A 20,057-nucleotide genomic window follows, 5' to 3' on the forward strand; every position below is an offset into this window, starting at 1 on the left:
CCACATAGACATTAAAATCCCTGTGCTGAGCTACTGTAACATACCACTAAAGCAGCCAAAGAAAATGGGACAGTCAATTGATAAAATTGAGGTATCGTGTGCTAATTCCTTTTTGGCATTAGTGAAAATGGTGCTCCTATGTCAGGCCAATCTAGATGACTTCTTTAGCTATCTGGAACTGGTCTGACACAGCTTCCAAAAGTTTTGCTACTTTCAGAATTTTCATTCTGGAAACATCCCACACGCTGTGGCTAAGTCACATTTCTGCAATATCCTTCCTTCCAGGGGTGCTAGTCTAGTATTGCAAGATTCGCAGGAGAACTTCAGTGAAGTTTGGAAGGTACAAGATGAGGTACTGGTGGAAGTAAAGATGTGAGGATGAGTCATGTATTGTACTTGGGTAGTTCACTAGGGAGAGCACTTGCTCCCGAAAGGCAAAGGTCATGAGTTTGAGTCACAGTCTGGCACACAGTTTTAATCTGACACAAAGTTTCAATTTTGCTACTGCTGAAAACAAATTACAGAACAATACTCAGCCTTACCGGTGCGCTGCACAATTATGTTTTAGTTCCTGGGGTGCTGGGAACTACCTGGTGAACAACTTAAGACCAGTCTGTTGCTGCATCTGTTTTATATTGCTTTCAACATTTCAGCTACAATTTTTGAATTGTAGTGTGTCATAAAAAATGAATAAATAAATAAAAGGAAAGTGAGATATTTATTCATCACTTTAAATATATTAAAAGCACCATGTTCACTGACATTAGTATGCCAGTAAGGAGATGTCCAACAATGCCTTTTAGATTATTGTTAAAATTAATTAAGTAGAATAAAGCAAGAATACCTTCATCTTCCGAAGAAGACAGGTGCCATGGTACTATTGCCAATCACTTCTATTGGTGTTGGCTCAAATGCACACCATGCCATGCCACTGCCACATATCAGCCATGACAGGTACAGCATTATGTCACTTGTCATGCTACATTGGTGGGGTCCTGCCTGGGAGGAATGCTCCAACACATCCAGTGACATAATTACTGACCCTACTGTGGCAATTTGATGCTATCATATTTTACTAAAAAATCTTTTTTTGTTAATGCCCCTACAGCCTACTTTTCATCTTTCATATCTCTCTTTTCCTATTAGTGTGTGTGTACGGAAGTCACTTTTTAAGTGTGAACATTTTGTCAGTATGAAACACGAAACTGTTACATATGTTTGTTTAAGTTGGCACATATCTTCTGGAAAAACCAGCATTACTCATGTTGGGACCATAGACGCAATGGGGACAAACATAGTTTATTTATTGATGATTTCACTTCCCAGGAGGAAAGAAGCAATAATTATGGTCTTCAGCAGATAATAATTCAAAATACAAAAATAATAATTTTCAATTTAAAAGCATTAAAAATACACTAAGGAGGTTAAAACAATTACTGAAATATGATTAAAGGTGAGTTTCATATATGAAATATGTTTACAAAAAGAATAGCTGCTACTGTATACATAGTGATACAACACATGCTGTTATTAGGTCTTGGATATTTTAGTTACAGGGGACAATAAAGAGGGGAGGAAATGTGAGGAAATGGGAAGTGAAAACTGATAAAATGTCAAGAGCTGTGCAGGTGATAGATAGTATGAGTGTTGCATTGTGGCAACAGGAGATACAGAGAAATAATGAAGTGACTGGTGTGTGGAAAGAGTTAGGGATGTGGGGCTAGGCCCACAGATGATTGGAGGGATAAGAGATGGGACAGAGTTGTGAGGGATGAAGAGGGAGTGTGATACAGTTACTTTTGGATATCATACACAAGACATGGAATAAAAGGGAAGTGGAAATGTGGTGACTGAATTTGGAAAAGATTGAGGAGTTGAGGCGGTGTCACTGCTTGAGATTATCGGAGGTTTTGGGTTATTGGGATGTTGGCGAATGTAAAGGAAGGAGGGAATTTGGTTAGTAAATACAGGTGAGAGACAGAGAGGGTAGACAGGTGGGAAAATGAGGCAGAGTGCATGGCATATGAGCAACTGCGAGGTCTGGTGGTTCGGGGGCTCACTGGTTAAGTGCCAGACAATGGGTTTTCGTCTGTCCCTTATCCCTTCTATCACTTTTAGGAATGTGAAAAATGCCGAGCTGCAGTTCGTTATTGAGTCCACATTAAACTGTATGTCCCTCTATAAATGGCTAAGACAGTTTAGATGTCACAGGAAGACAAAGGCATACTACCTCCGACAGTTTACTAAGGCACTGTGATATTCAAACAAACCAGCGAGTTGCTTACATCTTTGCAGAATAACTGATGGATTCTAGGAGGTGGAAAGATGATAATTACTTTGGCACAAGTGACACTGAGTAGGTTTACTGTTTTGTAGGTGCAGGTAATGGTGGTTAGATGGAATTCCAAGTCAGACGATTTAGTGGAGTAAGTTTGTTGTAAGTCAGGGATGTGAAAATGGAGTGCTTGACTTCCAACGTATGAATGGGTGTGAAGTTGTTATATTTGAATTGTTGATGCTCCGATGGCTTGGTTGCGCAACGGGCAGGTGTTTAGCACCTGCACTACTATCTTTTATGAGATAAGTGCGTTTAATACAGACATGGATGTACAAAAATCATGTTTACTGTCATTTTTAAAACTTATGATAAAAGACATTCAGAGGATGATGAAAATGACATAGGCAACAGAATGAGCTGAAACAATTTAACAGGTAACTGTAGCTAACTGATAAATGGACTAAAAGATAGAGCCATAAAACTACTGTGGGCTACTGAAGACTATCATAAGTAAGAATAGATTACAATACTATTCCTAGTAGCCTTGTTAATTAAGAGCATAACTGCATTACCAGTACATTTGGTGTGTAGCATTCCTACTGGCCATTACCTCATTTAGATTGCTTCGTTTACATATCCTATCAAAGCACCACATAACCACGAAACATTTTCGCTCTGTATGGTTATCCTTCTGTCTTATTTAAAAATAAACAGTATTTATAGCAAAACTTATGCTGACAAAATTTAATTCAGGTTTTATTAAAAAAATATTGATTTATACCGTGAAACAAAGGGATGTTGTAGTAAAAATAAAAAAACAATACAAATTTATCAATTGCATTACAAAACTGAAGCCATGAGTTCACGGACAGTGTCATATTTGCAGGCAAGTCAAGGTGAGTACACCCCACTGGAGTGGCACGTATGCCGTGTGCCGTGAATGGATAGTTGACTTCTCTGCTTATTGTGCCTCACTGGCAGCCACTTCTCCTCCCACAGCTGCATCACTGTCTGACTCAAGAGCAAGACAGCACAGACAGCACAGAAGTATTTGGTTTTTTTATCTGCTTGCTTATTTTCCCAAACAGTCAAGTCTCCCAGTATCCAGCAGACTGACATATCCTATAGTCCATCAGTAAACTGAAGACGAAACACCACTTGTGGTAGGAGAAGTGTCCTTTCCTGGAAGAGTGCTACAGCTGCCATACAGGCAGACTAAAAATTAATTCCCTTTCTAGCACCGAAGTGCAACATATGGTGACTTGCATAAGTTCTCTTTGTGTGCACTTCTTGTGTTAGTTGTGTTACTTGCTAACTTCTGTTTTTTGTGTAGTGTTAATGAATTTAGTGAAAACAACACTAACAGGGGTGTCAGCGCACTGTGTTGCCACTGATTTGAAAGACACATTGCAGAAACATTGGTATAACTTCATGGAACAGCCTGCATTATAGGCACAATACAACAAAGTCTCATGACTTCACACCAGTAAGTAGTGTTACTGCCCATTGCCAAACTTGGCTACAAAACTAGAGCATGCCATAGCAATACAGCATTGTAGGGAATACTGCAAATGGTACATTGATTCCAACCCTCCCTATAAAAATCACCATCATTCCCTCCAGGTGACCCTCTCCCCTCTCCTTCCTCTCCCCTAAGGAGAAAAAAGAAACATATTATGTGTCACAGAAACCCCCTGTCAATGTCTTAAACTGGATATGGAACTGATTAGAGTAACCCTCATTATCTAATTCAACAAGAGCCGCTGCTATACACTTCCTGACAAAAGAAGTGAAGCACTCAGAAGGGGAGGAAGAAATAAAATGAAACTTCATGAGCTGAAAGGGTATGTGATCTTATTTCAGTGATTGCAAATTTGAGTCAAATAAATAAATAACTTGTCAGGATGAGCCCACATTTCACTATGATGTTGCATCCCTCTGGCCTGGATTTAGGCATTGATTCGGATGGGAAGGGTATCATAAAGCTGTTGTATCTTCTTCTGACAAGGGAATGGTCAGACTTGTCATGCCGAAACATGTATTGCTTTTTTTAGCACTGTTATTTAACTGTGCAAAAGATCCGTATGCAGAATTGTAGCTGCTGACATGAACTGGAAGTCACCTAAAAAAAATAAGGAACATGGCTGTGTTTCCTGCTTGGCGCTTGCAGTGACGGCTGGCCATCCCTGGAAATGGTGAGTCGCGAGCGTTGTGCGCATGGTCGGGAAGTGCGGCCGTCTTACCGCGGCGTTCACTAAAGAGGAATATCGCTGCACGGTTTTGGTGGAAAGGGGAAACGAATATTCGTTTCTGTGGCATCCACGTCCTTTTAATTTCTGGTACGTATTTTGAGACATTCCGTCCTGAAACTGGTTAGAGATGTGAAAGATGTTCTGTACATGTTCATCTATACTCCGCAAGCCACTTTACGGTGAACATTCAATCTCCCCTCACAAGTGATGGTGAACCCTGTAAATGTTTTGCTGCTTGCCATGGAGATATGCCATAGACACCAAATGAAGCAATCAACAGAAGACACGCGTGAAGACTATGTGTTGTGCGACATGGTTGTTAAACTTCTAGACGAGCATGTAAATGGCGCAGACATGTGGCTAGAAACAACTGAAACACTCGATATTGCAGACTGTGAATCTACAGACGGCGAAGACACCGACGAAAGTTGCACTCATGAAGACTCTTCGAATGATAGTGCCACGTACCATCATCAATTATCTCCGAAAGTAACACCAGCAACTACAATTACCTTATCAGACAAAGAAAAAGCGGTGACGTATTGGTTGAACGAAAGTGGTAAGAAACGCCTATGTGTAAGTACTGTTCAAAATAAGTATCGGTTTGTTCGTTCTGAACGTGAATTGTCTAGATGGAAATAGGAAGTCGGTGGACGACGTAAGAGTCGACTGCAAATTGCGACGGAGATAAATGCGCGACTTTTTGAGCTATTTACCGATGCCAGACAACAGTCATTTAATGTCAACGATACAACTTTGCGTGATTGGGCGTTAGAGATTGCCAACGCGATAGGCGCTAAAGAATTTACAGCTTCTCAAAGTTGGATTAGTCGCTTCAAAAGATCACATAAAATTGTGGCAATAAAAATAATAAAATTTGTATCGAGAAACAGGTCGGAAAATGAAGTGACACAAATCGAAATGATAGAAGCTTTTCTTACGAATGCAAAAAATAAGATCGCTAGTTTTAGTGAATCGTACGTGTACAATGCAGATCAGTCAGGTTTTCAAAAAGAAATGCGTGCGAAAAGAACACTGTCATTCAAAGGGGAAAAACATTGAGGCGATTGCGCAGTCCACGACTGCACTCACACATTCATACACTATAATGCCCATAATTAGTCTGGACGGTTCATTTCTGCCTAAACTAGCCTATATGTGTGTCTTCAAGAACCAACTGGACGTTTTGGACCACGTGTCAAAAGAACAATGTTCTACGCAAACAATCTTGTGGTAGACGCATCGAAGTCTGGAAAAATGGGAAATGAAAACGTTACACTTTTCATGCGTCATGCTTTTCTTCCGTTCTGCGGGAACAAATCTCTTCTCCTTCTAGATTCGTGGTCAGGTCATAAAAGGTCTGATTCATTAAAAGCTGTATTTCGAGCCCACCCTGACAAAGAAGTAGAGATACTTCAGTTTCCACCCGGCACGACGAACATAATTCAACCTTTGGGCAGAGAATTTTTCCATTGGTGGAAGTTACAGAAAACTAACAGAGAAAATTATTGTGTGCAGACCACTGCAATTTCCTGTGTATCACCGTGACAATATCCTCAAGCTGTAATCAGTAGCACATTATCAATTTTCCTCCCCATGGTTTCAAAATTTGATTAAATATGCGTGGCACTCCTCGAAATATACTGATACTAGGCCTGATACATTCCTAACGCCAGCCAAGTTTTGTCTACGGACATCTAACAACGTCTGTGATTCGCAGGGCTGTCATATGTCGTCTTTGCTTGTATGTTCTTGGTGCACAAAAAACCTGTTTTGAACATTGTATCAATATTTCGCATTTTTGAGGTAATTACAAGAAATAAAATTTGGACGTATTCTAAACCGTATATTTATTTGTGTCTATTTCGTAGCTATTTGGAAAGAATGTTGTAGATAACATATCAGCCATATTTGTCAACGAATGTTTAATTATCATACGATCCCTTTCACTGGGGGAATCAGCTCTCTCACTGCTGTGGCAAGAGAGCGGCGCGTAGCTAACGCCACCTTGTCCCTAGATGGCGTTGATATAACGTAGCGAGAGAGGTCAGGGTTGTACAAGAGGCAGTTATAAGCGCGGAAACCATGCGACAATAATGTCTTCTTCATCAAATTGTTTACAGACTTCCAGTTCATGTCAGCAGCTAAAATTCTGCGTACAGACTTCTTGCAATGTTAACTCACAGTGGTAAAAAAGGCAACATAGGTTTCGACATGACAAGTCTGACCATTCCCTTGTGAGACAGGCTGGCCCACAACTGAGACAGATGAGCAAATCAAAACTTGCAGTGAGCTTGGTCATATTAGCTGGTAGAGGAGTGCTGATGCTGGGGGTGGTAGTGGTTGAGAGGGGCGGGAGGGGGTGGGGGAGGATGAAGAACAAGTTTAAACTTGGAGGGAGCTTACACAAAACAGCCAGCTGGTGTGCCCAGCCAGTAGATGCACAGTGGTATGTCAGGGATCCTGGCCTGAGCAGTTCATGGGTGGACACTGCCCGCTCCAGTTTTCACTTGCTGCGCCAGTTCCAGTGCTGCTGCATGTTCCAGTGCAATTGTTTATGAACAAATTATAAAAGCAGATATAAAATGCTGATTCCATATTTTTATCTGACCTAAGTTCACCATCCTGAATTTAGAAATACAGTAATTTAAAGTAGTACAAACGGGCCATTTCCAACATTGCAGTAGACATATGAACGCCAGTTCCACTATTTTAACTGACCTATTGCCACGTGAATTTGATAAGTAGTTCAAGTGGGCTAGTTCCACCAGAACCTTGACAACCTGTATGAATGATGGGAAGGGGGGGGAGAGGGGAGGGGTACAGACGAGAGGGAGGAGTGAGGAGAGGAGACGGGAAGGAGAAGAAAGAGAGAAGGGGTGACCTTGAAAGGAGATCAAGGAGTTACCTCGAAGGGGATTTTTGGGATTTTTTTTTTTTTTTTTGGGGGGGGGGGGGGGGAGGGAGGGAGATGGCTTTTGCACTAAACCTGCATTCATCCACTAATCACATGCTTGTAGTCCTAGAATTCACTGTGTAAAGCACCAAGTTACTTTATGCTTAGAGTAGGTGACACAGCTGGGTAGAAACAGCATGGACTCACCTTCTTGTTCTTCAGTTTGCCGACAGACTATAGACATAAGGAATGTCTGTAGAGGTTGGGTGCAGGGACACAGATACCTGCTTGTTAGAGAAGTTGTATGTGATCGATGGTTTAGATATACCAAGGATATCAAGTAGACAGAGGAAAGGGAACGGAACAGATGAATCTTCACAGTAGGTGACTTCACCATGTCTACCTCTCTAGTAGATTTGGTCACTTCTGATCAATTCTTTTTTTTTTTGCCCTGGAAGCCCCTTGCTGTGCTGTACTCACCATCAGCGTAGACAGGTGGCGCGAGCCTGAGGAAGGGTGTACCTGCGGCACCCCACAGTGGTCGGCGCACATTGTTGCAGAGGCCAGCCTGTGCACGGTACCTGCTGGGCGGGCAGCGGGGCGGTGATGGGCAGCCGCCCAACTCTCCCGGCCTGCAACACATTCAGTACCCCTCCTCACTTCACCATGGCTTTGTAGCAACACTGGCGCCACAAATTTCCTCCATTTACAGCACTTTAAGTGGGCAACGACAAAATTCTACTGTCTTGCAGTGAAATACTGTGTAAAAGAAAAAAACTTCTTTCTCAGTTTTGTCACATTTCTTTTATTTATGATTTTATTTCAACTGACAAGGTTATGGCCTACAGACACTCTCTTACATCTAATGAGACATCCTCAGTGACATAACATTACAGTATGCATAGTACAGAGCAGTCCAGAGATGTAAACTACCCTTCTAAAACAAAAATGATAGATAAACAGAAATTTAAAGTCAAGTAGAATGAGATATGATGGCGGGGTGGGGGGGGGGGGGGGTGGCATGATGTATGAGGCTATGTCATCAACATGGTGGATATTTTTGAAGCTATCATCTTGTATGTAACACATAATTATAATTTTTTAAATGTAAAGGGGGGTCATTGATGTATCAAACATACAGCAAATTACATGAGGAAAACAAAGGTGCTGGAGAGAGGAGCACCCATGTTATCGTGGGGGATTTTAGTCAACACAGCCAGACAGAATCAAATGTTTATGACCCAGTCATAACTGGTTTTGATCATACAATGACCATCTTCAGATTCTAAATGCGGCATACACTGAACACAGGTTCATGTGTTGTAGTAGTAGTAGTAGTAGTAGTAATAATAATAATAATAGGTGCTAAGAACCGAACTCAAGTCCAGAACAAAATTATGGTTGTAGGATTACTGGCAGTATCTGTAGCTGAATACTGCTTCAGTCTGATAGACTGTATCTAACAAGATGTTTCACATGCAGATTGTAAGACATAGAAGTTGCTTACAAAGTATTGTTAAGTTGTTCAGGAGCTGACATCGACAGGTTATGCATAACTCAAAAGGAAGTCAGGCAAGATGTGATGCAAATAGAGGCAGCTTATTAAAGAGCCAGAGCAGAAAAAAATGGCTCTGAGCACTATGGGACTCAACATCTGAGGTCATAAGTCCCCTAGAACTTAGAACTACTTAAACCTAACTAACCTAAGGACATCACACACACCCATGCCCGAGGCAGGATTCGAACCTGCGACCGTAGCAGTCCCGCGGTTCCAGACTGCAGCGCCAGAACCGCTAGACCACCGCGGCCGGCCCAGAGCAGAATTTAGCAGGTTTGTAACTAAGTGTGTGAATGATCCACTAATGTGTCAGATAATACAGTCTGAGATAGCAAATGGAGACAGAAATTACTGCCCAGGGGAAGAAAATTGCAAGAAAGTTCTCACATACTGCATAAAAATTGCAAAAAAGCTTAGAACTACTTAAACCTAACTAACCTAAGGACATCACACACACCCATGCCCGAGGCAGGATTCGAACCTGCGACTGTAGCAGTCCCGCGGTTCCAGACTGCAGCGCCAGAACCGCTAGACCACCGCGGCCGGCCCAGAGCAGAATTTAGCAGGTTTGTAACTAAGTGTGTGAATGATCCACTAATGTGTCAGATAATACAGTCTGAGATAGCAAATGGAGACAGAAATTACTGCCCAGGGGAAGAAAATTGCAAGAAAGTTCTCACATACTGCATAAAAATTGCAAAAAAGCTTTCACAGACTGCAGAAGGTGCTGCTAACGACACACTTTTCCAAAGTAACATCAAAACGGAAACTCAGAATAAGCTGAAACAGTTCTGGAAACAGAAATCTCTGTATGGTCTTTTCCCAAGTCGTATGGAGAATTTAAATATTGACAGACATCAGATACACCTCTTATTTAGAAGAGGAAAAATGAGTGCAGAGACAGCAACTCTAGTAGTAGCTGCTCAATAACAAGCCTTGAAGGCAAAGAACTGTGAAAAAGCTAAATTGAAAAACACTCAAGATGACAGATGTTAACTTTGTGTAGCATGCCATTAGATCATGCACCACATAATACCAGGCTGTCCTACATTAGTAAAGAATGAGTACCTCAAGAGACACAATAAGGTGTGCACATAGCTTTACTGGCAAATTTACAGCATTCTTGGGGTACCAAATCTCTCCAACAAAGGATACAACTAGACACCTAAAGTGGCTATGACCACTCAATACAACACTGTCCCATATGACCAACAAATTTATACTGATCACACGGTTGCAGCTAAACAGCCATAGACAATATCACCTCTTTAATCACTGTGATCATTAATGAAAAAACAAATGAGCAGAAACTGCAATATAAAGATCTGAGGTATGGGGTCAGTCAAATGTGGGATGTACACTGATGTCCCTGTCATCATTGTGCCCTGGGATCAATACCACATGAAATGAAGGATGCTGTGTGTAGAATTCCAGTATGTAGTAAAAACATAATGAAATATAAAATATAGTACTGTTTTTTGGAAAACAACATTGCATGTAACATCTGCTCTTTACATAATCTCCCTCAACATCCATGAAGTTAGCAAGCTTCCTAATTCTGCCCTAGAAAGAGCTCTGTGGCATTGTGCAGTACCTCCACAATTTCGATTCATATGGTGCTCCTTCTTTGGGCCAAAAAGGTGAAAATCTGTTGGACATACACCTGGGTTGTACAGTGGATGCTCAAGCAATTCAGTACTAAGATTCTGAATGGACTGGATTGTTTTCCCAGGTGTATGAGGGGGGAGGAATTATGTTGAAGCAAAAACAATGCCTCTTGAAATCTTTCCTCTCCTCTTCATTTTGATTTTGGGTTTTAGATATCACAGTAGACCACACTACATGTCACTGTTCACTTTTAATCTTTATGAGTGTAATGAACCAGTAATCGACATTTTATATCCTGTAACAGTATAATAATCAACTATCCTACAGAACGTTGGATTTTGGAATTTTTTGCTATCAGAAAAGACAGATATTTTCATTTCTTGCTCTGTCACTTACTCTTTGGTTCATATTGATAGGCACACATCTCATCAACAGTTACCATGCAAATGAGAAAGACATCTTCTTCCTCTTTAAAATACCTCAAATGTGATTTCAACATTTTCAAATTTTTCTGTTTGCAAAACTTCCTGGCAGATTAAAACTGTGTGCTGGACTGGAGACTGAACATTGGACCTTTGCCCTTCACAGGCGAGTGCTCTACCAACTGAGCTACCCACAGCAGACACTGATAAGATATCATAATGGTGCAAAAACTGGCAACTTGCTTTAAACGTTCAGCAACGTAGAACTGTGGACTTCAAAAAGTGAAATACCGCAGTATGCTATGAATATAATATCAGTGAGTCACAGATAGAATCGGAAAACTCATCCAGTACCAGAGTGTAAAACTTTCTAGGGGCAGGAAATGTAACGATCACATTGGGTCAGTCGTGGGTAAAGCAAGTAGCAAACTTCGGTTTATTGGTAGAATGCTAGGCAAATACCACCAGTCTACAAATAACTCATGCAACCCATCCTAGAATATTGCTTAGGTATGTGGAGCCTATACCAAATAGGACTAACAGGGGATACTGAATGCCCACTCAAGTAGCTTCCCCACTAATATCACAAGGCTGAATGCATCCCGTTATCTGTACTCCCACAAACGAATAATCCCTGGTACTACTAGGAACTGAACCCGGATCCCCCACATGGCATTCAAGCATGCTGAATACTCAGTTATGGAAGCATGCAGTTGGAAGATAGAAAACATAAATAAATAGGTATGATTAAAACAGTACCAGTAACTGACATACTCTACAATGATAATGGATAAAGCTCTAACTGTGGTTTTGTGTCAGTGTCAGTTTACTGTGTATGGTTGGTTCCCTCCCCCCAAGAATCATATGGTTGACATGATGAAGGAGATTCAGAAAGATTTAGTGTTATGCAGAGATAGAGCCAAGTCGCAGGGTGTATCCAATCTTGTATTGCAGTTATGGAAGGATGATAAGAATCTGATATGTGTGGAGCAGTGCTGAGGACACCAGTGATTAATAAACCAATGAAGAAAACAGAACAGTGAAAATCACATTGACTCTTCTGTTCCATCCAACTACCTGAGCATGATAGGACTGGTGACTGTTTGTCCAATATTTTTCTACTTGGCAGATTCGATTCTTGAAGCTTGATTCTGTAGGTCTGTAAAATTCATTCAACAGAAAGACTCTGACAGCTGTGAGTGCAATTGTCATCTTACTTCTTGAATCACCCTTGAAACACTGTCTTCCACATTTATAATATACATAAAATAGAAATTGTTGAGATTAAAAGCACATGTGTGTGAATTCAACTCTTACTTTCTTTTGTGTTACATACAACAATATGTACTGACAAGATTTGAGAAATTTTTCAAAAATGTTTGCTGCCTGCTTTGGTATGAGGAGTCCAGAGACACAGTAACTGGTCAGTTCATGAAAGGCTGGGCAGTAACATACCCTGGAAATGTGCCACTTATGATTTGTAGGCATGTCAGGTTTCTTTATGACTAGTCCCAGCACTCTTTACACCCAGGGTCAGACACCACCATCATTTACAGTCTGGGCAGTGATGGACTGGTGGTGGTGATTGTGTTTTATAGCTAGGAGTTTGGTCACCAGCCATGATGCTGACAGACCTTCTTCTATTTCTTTTTCATCTTCTATTGTCATATGAACAGTCAACATTATGAGATTCTAGTGACTACTCGTCTGGACCTGGTGGTCAGGAAAGCCACAGTAGTTTAAATTGTTTGTATGTGAATGTCGATGATGCACGGCTGTACGGGCTGTTGTAATCATGAGAGTTGACATGTTGTACAGCTGTGTAAAACAAACAGTTCTCCACAGCAACACAATAAATGCTGAAAACTACAGCAACAAAATAACATCTCATTTTTATGAGGGTTCTTCAATTACTAACTTCTATTATTTAGTACATTTTGATTATTTTTCCCATTGCCAGAAGTTAATAGTTGCAAGTGGTTGATTGGCTGACTGATTTTTTGCTACATTTCATCTGTCCTAGCCCAGTGACATTATAAGACTAATACATCAACATAAAATTACTCGATAATGATAAATTGGACACCTCCAACGTCTACATTTACATGTACAGGACGTTTATAAAAAAGTTAAGCTTATTTCTGCAAAAGGTCAGAACTACACACATCAAAAATAGTTTTGCTTCACCCCGGTTCCCAGAACTCGGGAAGAGTGACACTGACTGTGGATATTGTACCACAGACAAAATCCCTTGGACTGTTCAGAGATGTTGACAACCCAAAGATGTAAACAACCATGCATGAGCAGCACCTATTAGACGGAGGGGGTCTGACAGCTGATCAGTTCCAGTCATTCCACCAGGAAGGAGGTACACGGCTAATGTTATCTGTAGTTCAACCATGCCTAGATGGTCAATACCACACTTCAATCATGTCTGCATTGTTACTTCGTATCAGGAAGGGCTTTCAACAAGGAAAGTGTCCAGGCATCCCAGAGTGAACCAAAGCAATGTTGTTCGGACATGGGGGAGATACAGAGAGATAGGAACTGTCGATGACATGTCTCGCTCAGGCCACCCAAGAGTTACTACTCCAGTAGACAACTGCTACCTATGGATTATGTCTCGGAGGAACCCTGACAGCAATGCCACCATGTTGGATGACACTTTCCGTGCAGCCACAGGACGTCATATTATGACTCAAACTGTGTGCAATAGGCTGCATGATGTGCAACTTCACTCTCAATGTCCATGGTGAGGTCCATCTTTTTCAACCACAACACCATGCAGCATGGTACAATGGACCCAACAACATGCCAAATGGACCGCTCAGGATTGGCATCACATTCTCTTCACCGATGTGTGCCGCATATGCCTTCAACCAGACAATCGTCGAAGACGTGTTTGGAGGCAACTCGATCAGGTTGAATGCCTTAGAGTGAGTGCAGTGAGGTGGAGTTCCCTGCTGTTTTGGGGTGGCATTATGTGGGGCTGATGTACACCACTGGTGGTCATGGAAGACACCGTAACAGCTGTACGGTACGTGAATTCACTCTTCCGACTGATAGTGCAACCATATCGGCAGCATATTGGTGAGGCATTCATCTTCATGGAAGAAAACTCGTGCCCCCATCGTGCACATCTTGTGAATGACTTCCTTTAGGATAATGACATCGCTCGACTAGAGTGGCCAACATGCTCTCCAGACATGAACTCTATCGAACATGCCTGGGATAGACTGAAAAGGGCTGTTTATGGACAATGTGACCCACCAAACAATCTGAGGGATCTACGCCGAATTGCCATTAAGGAGTGGGACAATCTGGACCAACAGTACCTTGATGAACTTGTGGATAGTATGCCACGATGAATACAGGCATGCATCAATGCAAGAGGACATGCTACTGGGTATTACAGGTACCGGTGTGTACAGCAGTCTGGACCACCACCTCTGAAGGTCTCGCTGTATGGTGGTACAACATGTAATGTGTGGTTTTCATGAGCAATAAAAAGGGCGGAAATGATGTTTATGTTGATCTCTATTCAATTTTCTGTACAGGTTCCAGAACTCTCTGAACCGAATTGATGCAAAACTTTTTTCGATGTATGTGGAAGAAACCGATACATGATGAGATATGGATCAATCTATGTTCTCATTCCCACCTGAGTGTTATGTACAAGCAGACTCCATAGACAGTGCTGCAGGTGTTTACCACATTCCTGAAACATCCTTCAGCCCTTCTTTACAGGGCACCAGTAAATCTTACAAATACACAAGGCTGCACTTGGAGAGTGTCACATGATCCTGTAATATCTGAGCATTGTCAATCAGTTGGGAATACACCAATGCCTTTAAATGTACCCACAACCAAAAATCCAACTGATTCAAGTCCAGTCAACAGGTAGGCCATGTCACAGGACCTCTTTGACCAATCCATCGTCCATGAGATAACGTCGCACCATCAGCAGAAAATGGGGTGGTGCGTCATCAAGCGTAAACCACAATCACTGCCTTTCCGCAAGGGTAACATTGTCCAGCAGTGTTGGTAATTTATCATGCAGAAATCAGTGATACACAGCACCTGTTAATCTGTCTGGTAAAGTGTATGGTCTTATGAGTCTGCCACTCCTGCCTACACTTCAAAACTGAAGCGATACTGATGCCTCACCTTCATGACTACTTGAGGATTTGCATCTGCTGACACCGGCAAACTGTAGTAATATTCTATGCCATCTCCTGTGAATCCTGCCTGTGCCACCGAATACTGCACATTACTTGTCACACGTAAAATGGCCCATATCTCAACATGTATTGGTTTCCATACACATAATTATAGAAACTTTTCTTCTAGGTTTGGCCAATACTACCTCATATAGCAATATGTGGTACTTTTTTAAACACCTTGTGTGTATGTAACAAGCCACTGTGCAGTGAATGTTGGGAGGCTACATCTTACCAGTACTGTTTATTTTCTGTCTTATTCCATTCACAAACTGAGTGGGGGAAAAATACTGTTTATATGCCTGTGTACATGCCCCAGTTTCTCTTGGCTTATTCTTATGGTTCTTATGTGAAATATATGATGGAGCAGCAGAACCGTCTTGCAGTCTTCCTCGAATATTGGTTCTCAATGTTCACTTGACAGAATTTCATGAGACTGGTGCTGTCTTTCTCCCAAAGATTCCCATGTAAGTTCTCTGAGCTATTTACATTTTCATATGGGCTACCTGATCTGAATTCACACATCTCTGAATTCGTTCAGTGTCTGCTGTCAAGTTTCCTTGATAGAGACTCCAAACTTTGGTCGCACTAGTGTCTTGGATGCAATTTCTTGCTCTTTTGCAGAACACTTACAATGAATCTAATTCTTGCATTCACCTTCTCTACTACTGATTTCATTGTGTTATCACTTCAGATTGGTCCTTGATAATACCCGTAAATATTTGAAATGATGTGATGTGCTCGAGATTTTCACCACTAATTTTGTAATCTGACACTGTCAGGATCCTTTTGTTTGTAGAGCCATTATCCTGCATTTATCTAGATTTAAAGACAGCTAACATACATTATAGCCTACATTATATTGAGTCACTCAGTAAATATTTTTGAACAATTTCCATTTGTTTTCAATGCTAAGGACAAGTGACATTACAAGACTCGAAGACTTGGCTCTTACCATTCAGGTGACTTGGTGTGCTGCTCTGCAATCAGCGCAGCTTCTGCTCTTGCTCGCAGCCACGAGTCCGATATCGATGACAGGTAGTCTGCAACAAGGAGACAAAGGAGGGAATTAGAGTACCCACACTGCTACGGTGGCAGAGAAATAAGACACATTGCCTAGCCTTTTCAATACTCTGTGCAAGACAGCGGAACACTCAAAAAACCATATGTATGTAAAATAATTTTTTATTCTCTCTGACATCGTGCATGGCAGCACATACTTTAAGAATCTTTAAGGGACACAATCAACTGACAACACTCGTCAAATGAATAAAAGAACTCCATTCATCAGTCTAGTTTCATATCCTCTGTTAAACGCAAGCTACTCACTGCCTTACCAACTGAGCATGAAATACGCTACTTGCAGTCTCATTTGCACAAGAAAATGTCAACAAAAGTGTGCCTAAAGCAGTCACATCATTCAGCCAGTAAGTAACAAATGTGTAAGGTTGACCATGTTTATGTTCAGTGCCAGAATATAATTCATCACACTCATGCTGGGACATCAGCATCTGCTGCAAAATCCTGGCTATAACTGTCACCAGTACTTTACTTTCTCACCATTGGCTGTCTTAATTCCAAATTGTATCCAGTTTGTTTACAAGCTTCAGTTTCTTGGCACTATCTTTTAACTAAAATTGAGCAATAATATGTTTTTATTGACTGTTCTACAGGCAGCGAGAAAGGGAAGACGTCTGCTCCCCCTGACCCCAAGGAAAATTTGTCTTCACAAACAGAACTCGTATCCCCTCCTGGCCACAAAGATCCTTGTATCTGTTCAGTATCAGTCTGAAGAAAGCTGGAACATGGGATGAATACCAACTGGTAGCAAGTGCACCCAGAACCATATGAATCTCAAAACCATTTCACCGCTCACTGCAAAACTGATACGAGTCGTTCAGCTAGCACAGAGCATGGATACACTTTTATTTAAGTCAGCATGTAGTCTTTCTACTCATCTGATTCTGTCATCACGCTTTTCCTCCCTTGTGCTAATATTTTCACCTCTACTTAACTTCTGCACCCACATTCTGGTCTTTGATTAAGGTCATTTCATGCCAAGGGGACCAGGGGTCCCCACTTAGCCATCTCCAAAATCTAATGAAATTTGGTGTGAAGGTTCTATATGGTCTTTGATGCTTATATATCAAATTTCAGTTCAGTATCTTCAGTGGTTGAATTTTTAGGGGTTTTTGAAGAGAGGCTACTCGCCTTCACATTATATACAAAGGTGCAATTGTGCCAAGTTTGCTAGGATTTTTTAAAAGTTCTAGTACACATTCGGTCATATGCTTCAATACACAAAAACAACTTTAATGCTGAATCAAACATGGTAAAAATTTCGGATTTAGCCACACTAAATATAGATACAAGCCTCTAAAGTGGCTAAAAAATTCGTCATGCAATTCTGAGAGCCAAGGTTTGCCCGACCACTGCTACTTTTCTGATGAACCAATCAACCCAAACTTAAAAGGGTTATTCCTAGCTATATATGGATCAAATTTAACTAACACTGGATGCCTAGAAGAAAAGATATGCATCTGCAAAGTTGTCCAAAATTTTCTACATGCAAATTCTAGGTTTTTTTTTTTGGGGGGGGGGGGGGGGGAAATATCCCACTGTGTTTTATTCAATCCTCTTTTTCTTACCACAGCTTGAAAGAGCATGCTTTAAGCTTTCAAAGCTATATTGTTTAATTTCTAGATCTAGTATATTGATGGGTAAGAATACATTTTGAAAGTTATTGTTTTGGTAATTATGCCCAACAATTAATTTTTTTTGAGTGTATAAATCAATTTCAAACATTCATTCAACATATGCCATAAAACGAGTAAAATACACAACACAGAAAATTTGCAAAACAAAAACACTAGAGTCAGTTCCATTTTTGGTTAAATAGTTCTACAATTTTGTCAAGGACAGATGCGGGAAAACTGTTTTGTCTTCCTAATGATGATGGTAATGTGCATCTAAAGTCATGAAAATATGTTGCTCAAGAATCGAGCAGGTCTCTTTAGCAGCTGGCCAGTGGAAGGAACGATCAGAACCATGTGGGTACACAAAGCTGATCAGGACATCTTCTTGCTCATGTGAAATATGCTATGAACTTCATTTGAAAGACATGGACAGCAATGGTATCATGATGGAGGCATTTGCTAATCATACAAATGGTAATACGCTGACATTCTTTGCCACCCAAATAGATAACAAATGAATGTAATGTGGCCTGACTATTCTCCCCATGAAATCCTTGCACAGCATCAACAACAAATGAATAATTCTCAGCAAAATACATCAATATAATTAATTCATTTACAGCAAGATTTCTTTTTAGCTGCTTAAGGTATAAACTTTAGTGTTTTGTCACAAAGTGATGGCTTCTTAAACCAGTAATTTTCAAAATAAATGTCTCCATGTCTTCAACAGTTCTCTGAGATGTCTCCAATGTGTGTCTGTCAGTATGGGCCTATTGTTGGTATTATATTGTTTCTTCAGGGCCATAGTCTTTAAAAGCGTTTTTGAGAAAAACCTCTAGTTGTACTTTTCTTGGACATCCCTCACAACATCGCAAAATGCAATCTTTTTATTCCAAACTGCATACTTTTTTGTGAAAACCTTGTAGTCATCTTGGAAGGATGTTTCTGAAGCCAACATTAATTTGACATTTTGATGACTTGCACATACACACACTGAATATGACCCAGAAGCACCAACTGTAGTACATCATTTCAGCCTGAACTCACAAAATTTTGAGAAAAAGCTCAGTTGATTTCCATAATGCTTACAATAAACAATGAACATTTCTTTCATATCTAAAAGGAGCAGATGTGTGATTCCCATTTATTGTTACTGCAACACAATCCTTTTAGTTTGGGCATAAAACAAGGAAACTCACCATCTCAAAAAAAAAAGGAGGCCATTTTGGTTTACTTTATTTTTGAGCTTTTTCCCTTTTCAGTTTGCACATATTGCCAAAATCCCATTTATCTTTAGCTTCCTAGGCTTCTCCACATTAGTTAAAACAGCAAATTCTTTAGCTGTTTTTTCAATAGTCCAGCTATTTGGGGCCAGGGTCAAAATTTGAACTTTTCTGGAATTTCTTGAAGCCTGAAGCTTAAGTTCTTCAACTAAGAATTCTGTATCTTTAAATTTTTGGCACTCTTCCGTTTATGTTTGAGCAATATCTACTTGGCTCACACCAGCAGCTGTGGCAATTACCTTAGTAATGCTACCTTGGGCTTTCAGAACTTTGTGCTTTATCTATCCCTTTGAATCCCATCTGCTGATCTGTTGAACCTTTAATGATGATTCTCCAAGTTATGATCATGAAGTATTAGCAGTAAAGCACACATCAACAACATCCCTGTGGATGGTGATTCTTGCTTATTCCGGTGGGATGATTCTCTTTGGGCCACTTCTTGTCTACATTTGGTACAAATTTTCTGACCAAGTTTAAAAACGTCAGTCAAAAACTTCAACCTATCAGACACTGCAATGGTCACTGCTGTTAAAGCCTTCTAGGTTACATGTTTTTCTTTACCAAATGGGTTGCAGCAAGTCTTCTGCAGGAACTGAAATTTTGTCATCAACAAGGCATTATGGTATGGACAAATTTTGCCATCTTCAGTAAAATCAAGCCCAGACCCATGTCGTAGAAGCTCCTTGTTCATTGGTGACATTTCATTAACTGATTGTAGTTGACTTTTGTCATAATAGAATGGTGATGACTTATGACAATCAGCTACATATGATCCACCAAAATAGCTGGAAGAAGGGGTCTCTTGGTTCATTTTACACAATAAGTTTATTAATCTATAACAAGC

At 40.6% G+C, this 20,057-nt stretch overlaps 1 protein-coding gene across 1 annotated transcript in view; it reads right to left on the reverse strand.

Moving 5' to 3' along the window:
• The window catches only part of LOC126162579 (uncharacterized), a 384,276-nt gene that overhangs the window by 134,468 nt on the left and 229,751 nt on the right, over positions 1-20,057 (reverse strand). Inside the window, exons 4-5 of the mRNA XM_049919174.1 lie at positions 16,190-16,277; positions 7,907-8,058 (exon numbers count right to left, since the gene is read on the reverse strand). Of these exons, the coding sequence (XP_049775131.1) occupies positions 7,907-8,058; positions 16,190-16,277 (240 nt within the window). The remainder of the gene's footprint in view (positions 1-7,906; positions 8,059-16,189; positions 16,278-20,057) is intronic.

This window comes from Schistocerca cancellata, chromosome 2, assembly GCF_023864275.1.
Source record: "Schistocerca cancellata isolate TAMUIC-IGC-003103 chromosome 2, iqSchCanc2.1, whole genome shotgun sequence".
Taxonomy (NCBI): domain Eukaryota; kingdom Metazoa; phylum Arthropoda; class Insecta; order Orthoptera; family Acrididae; genus Schistocerca; species Schistocerca cancellata.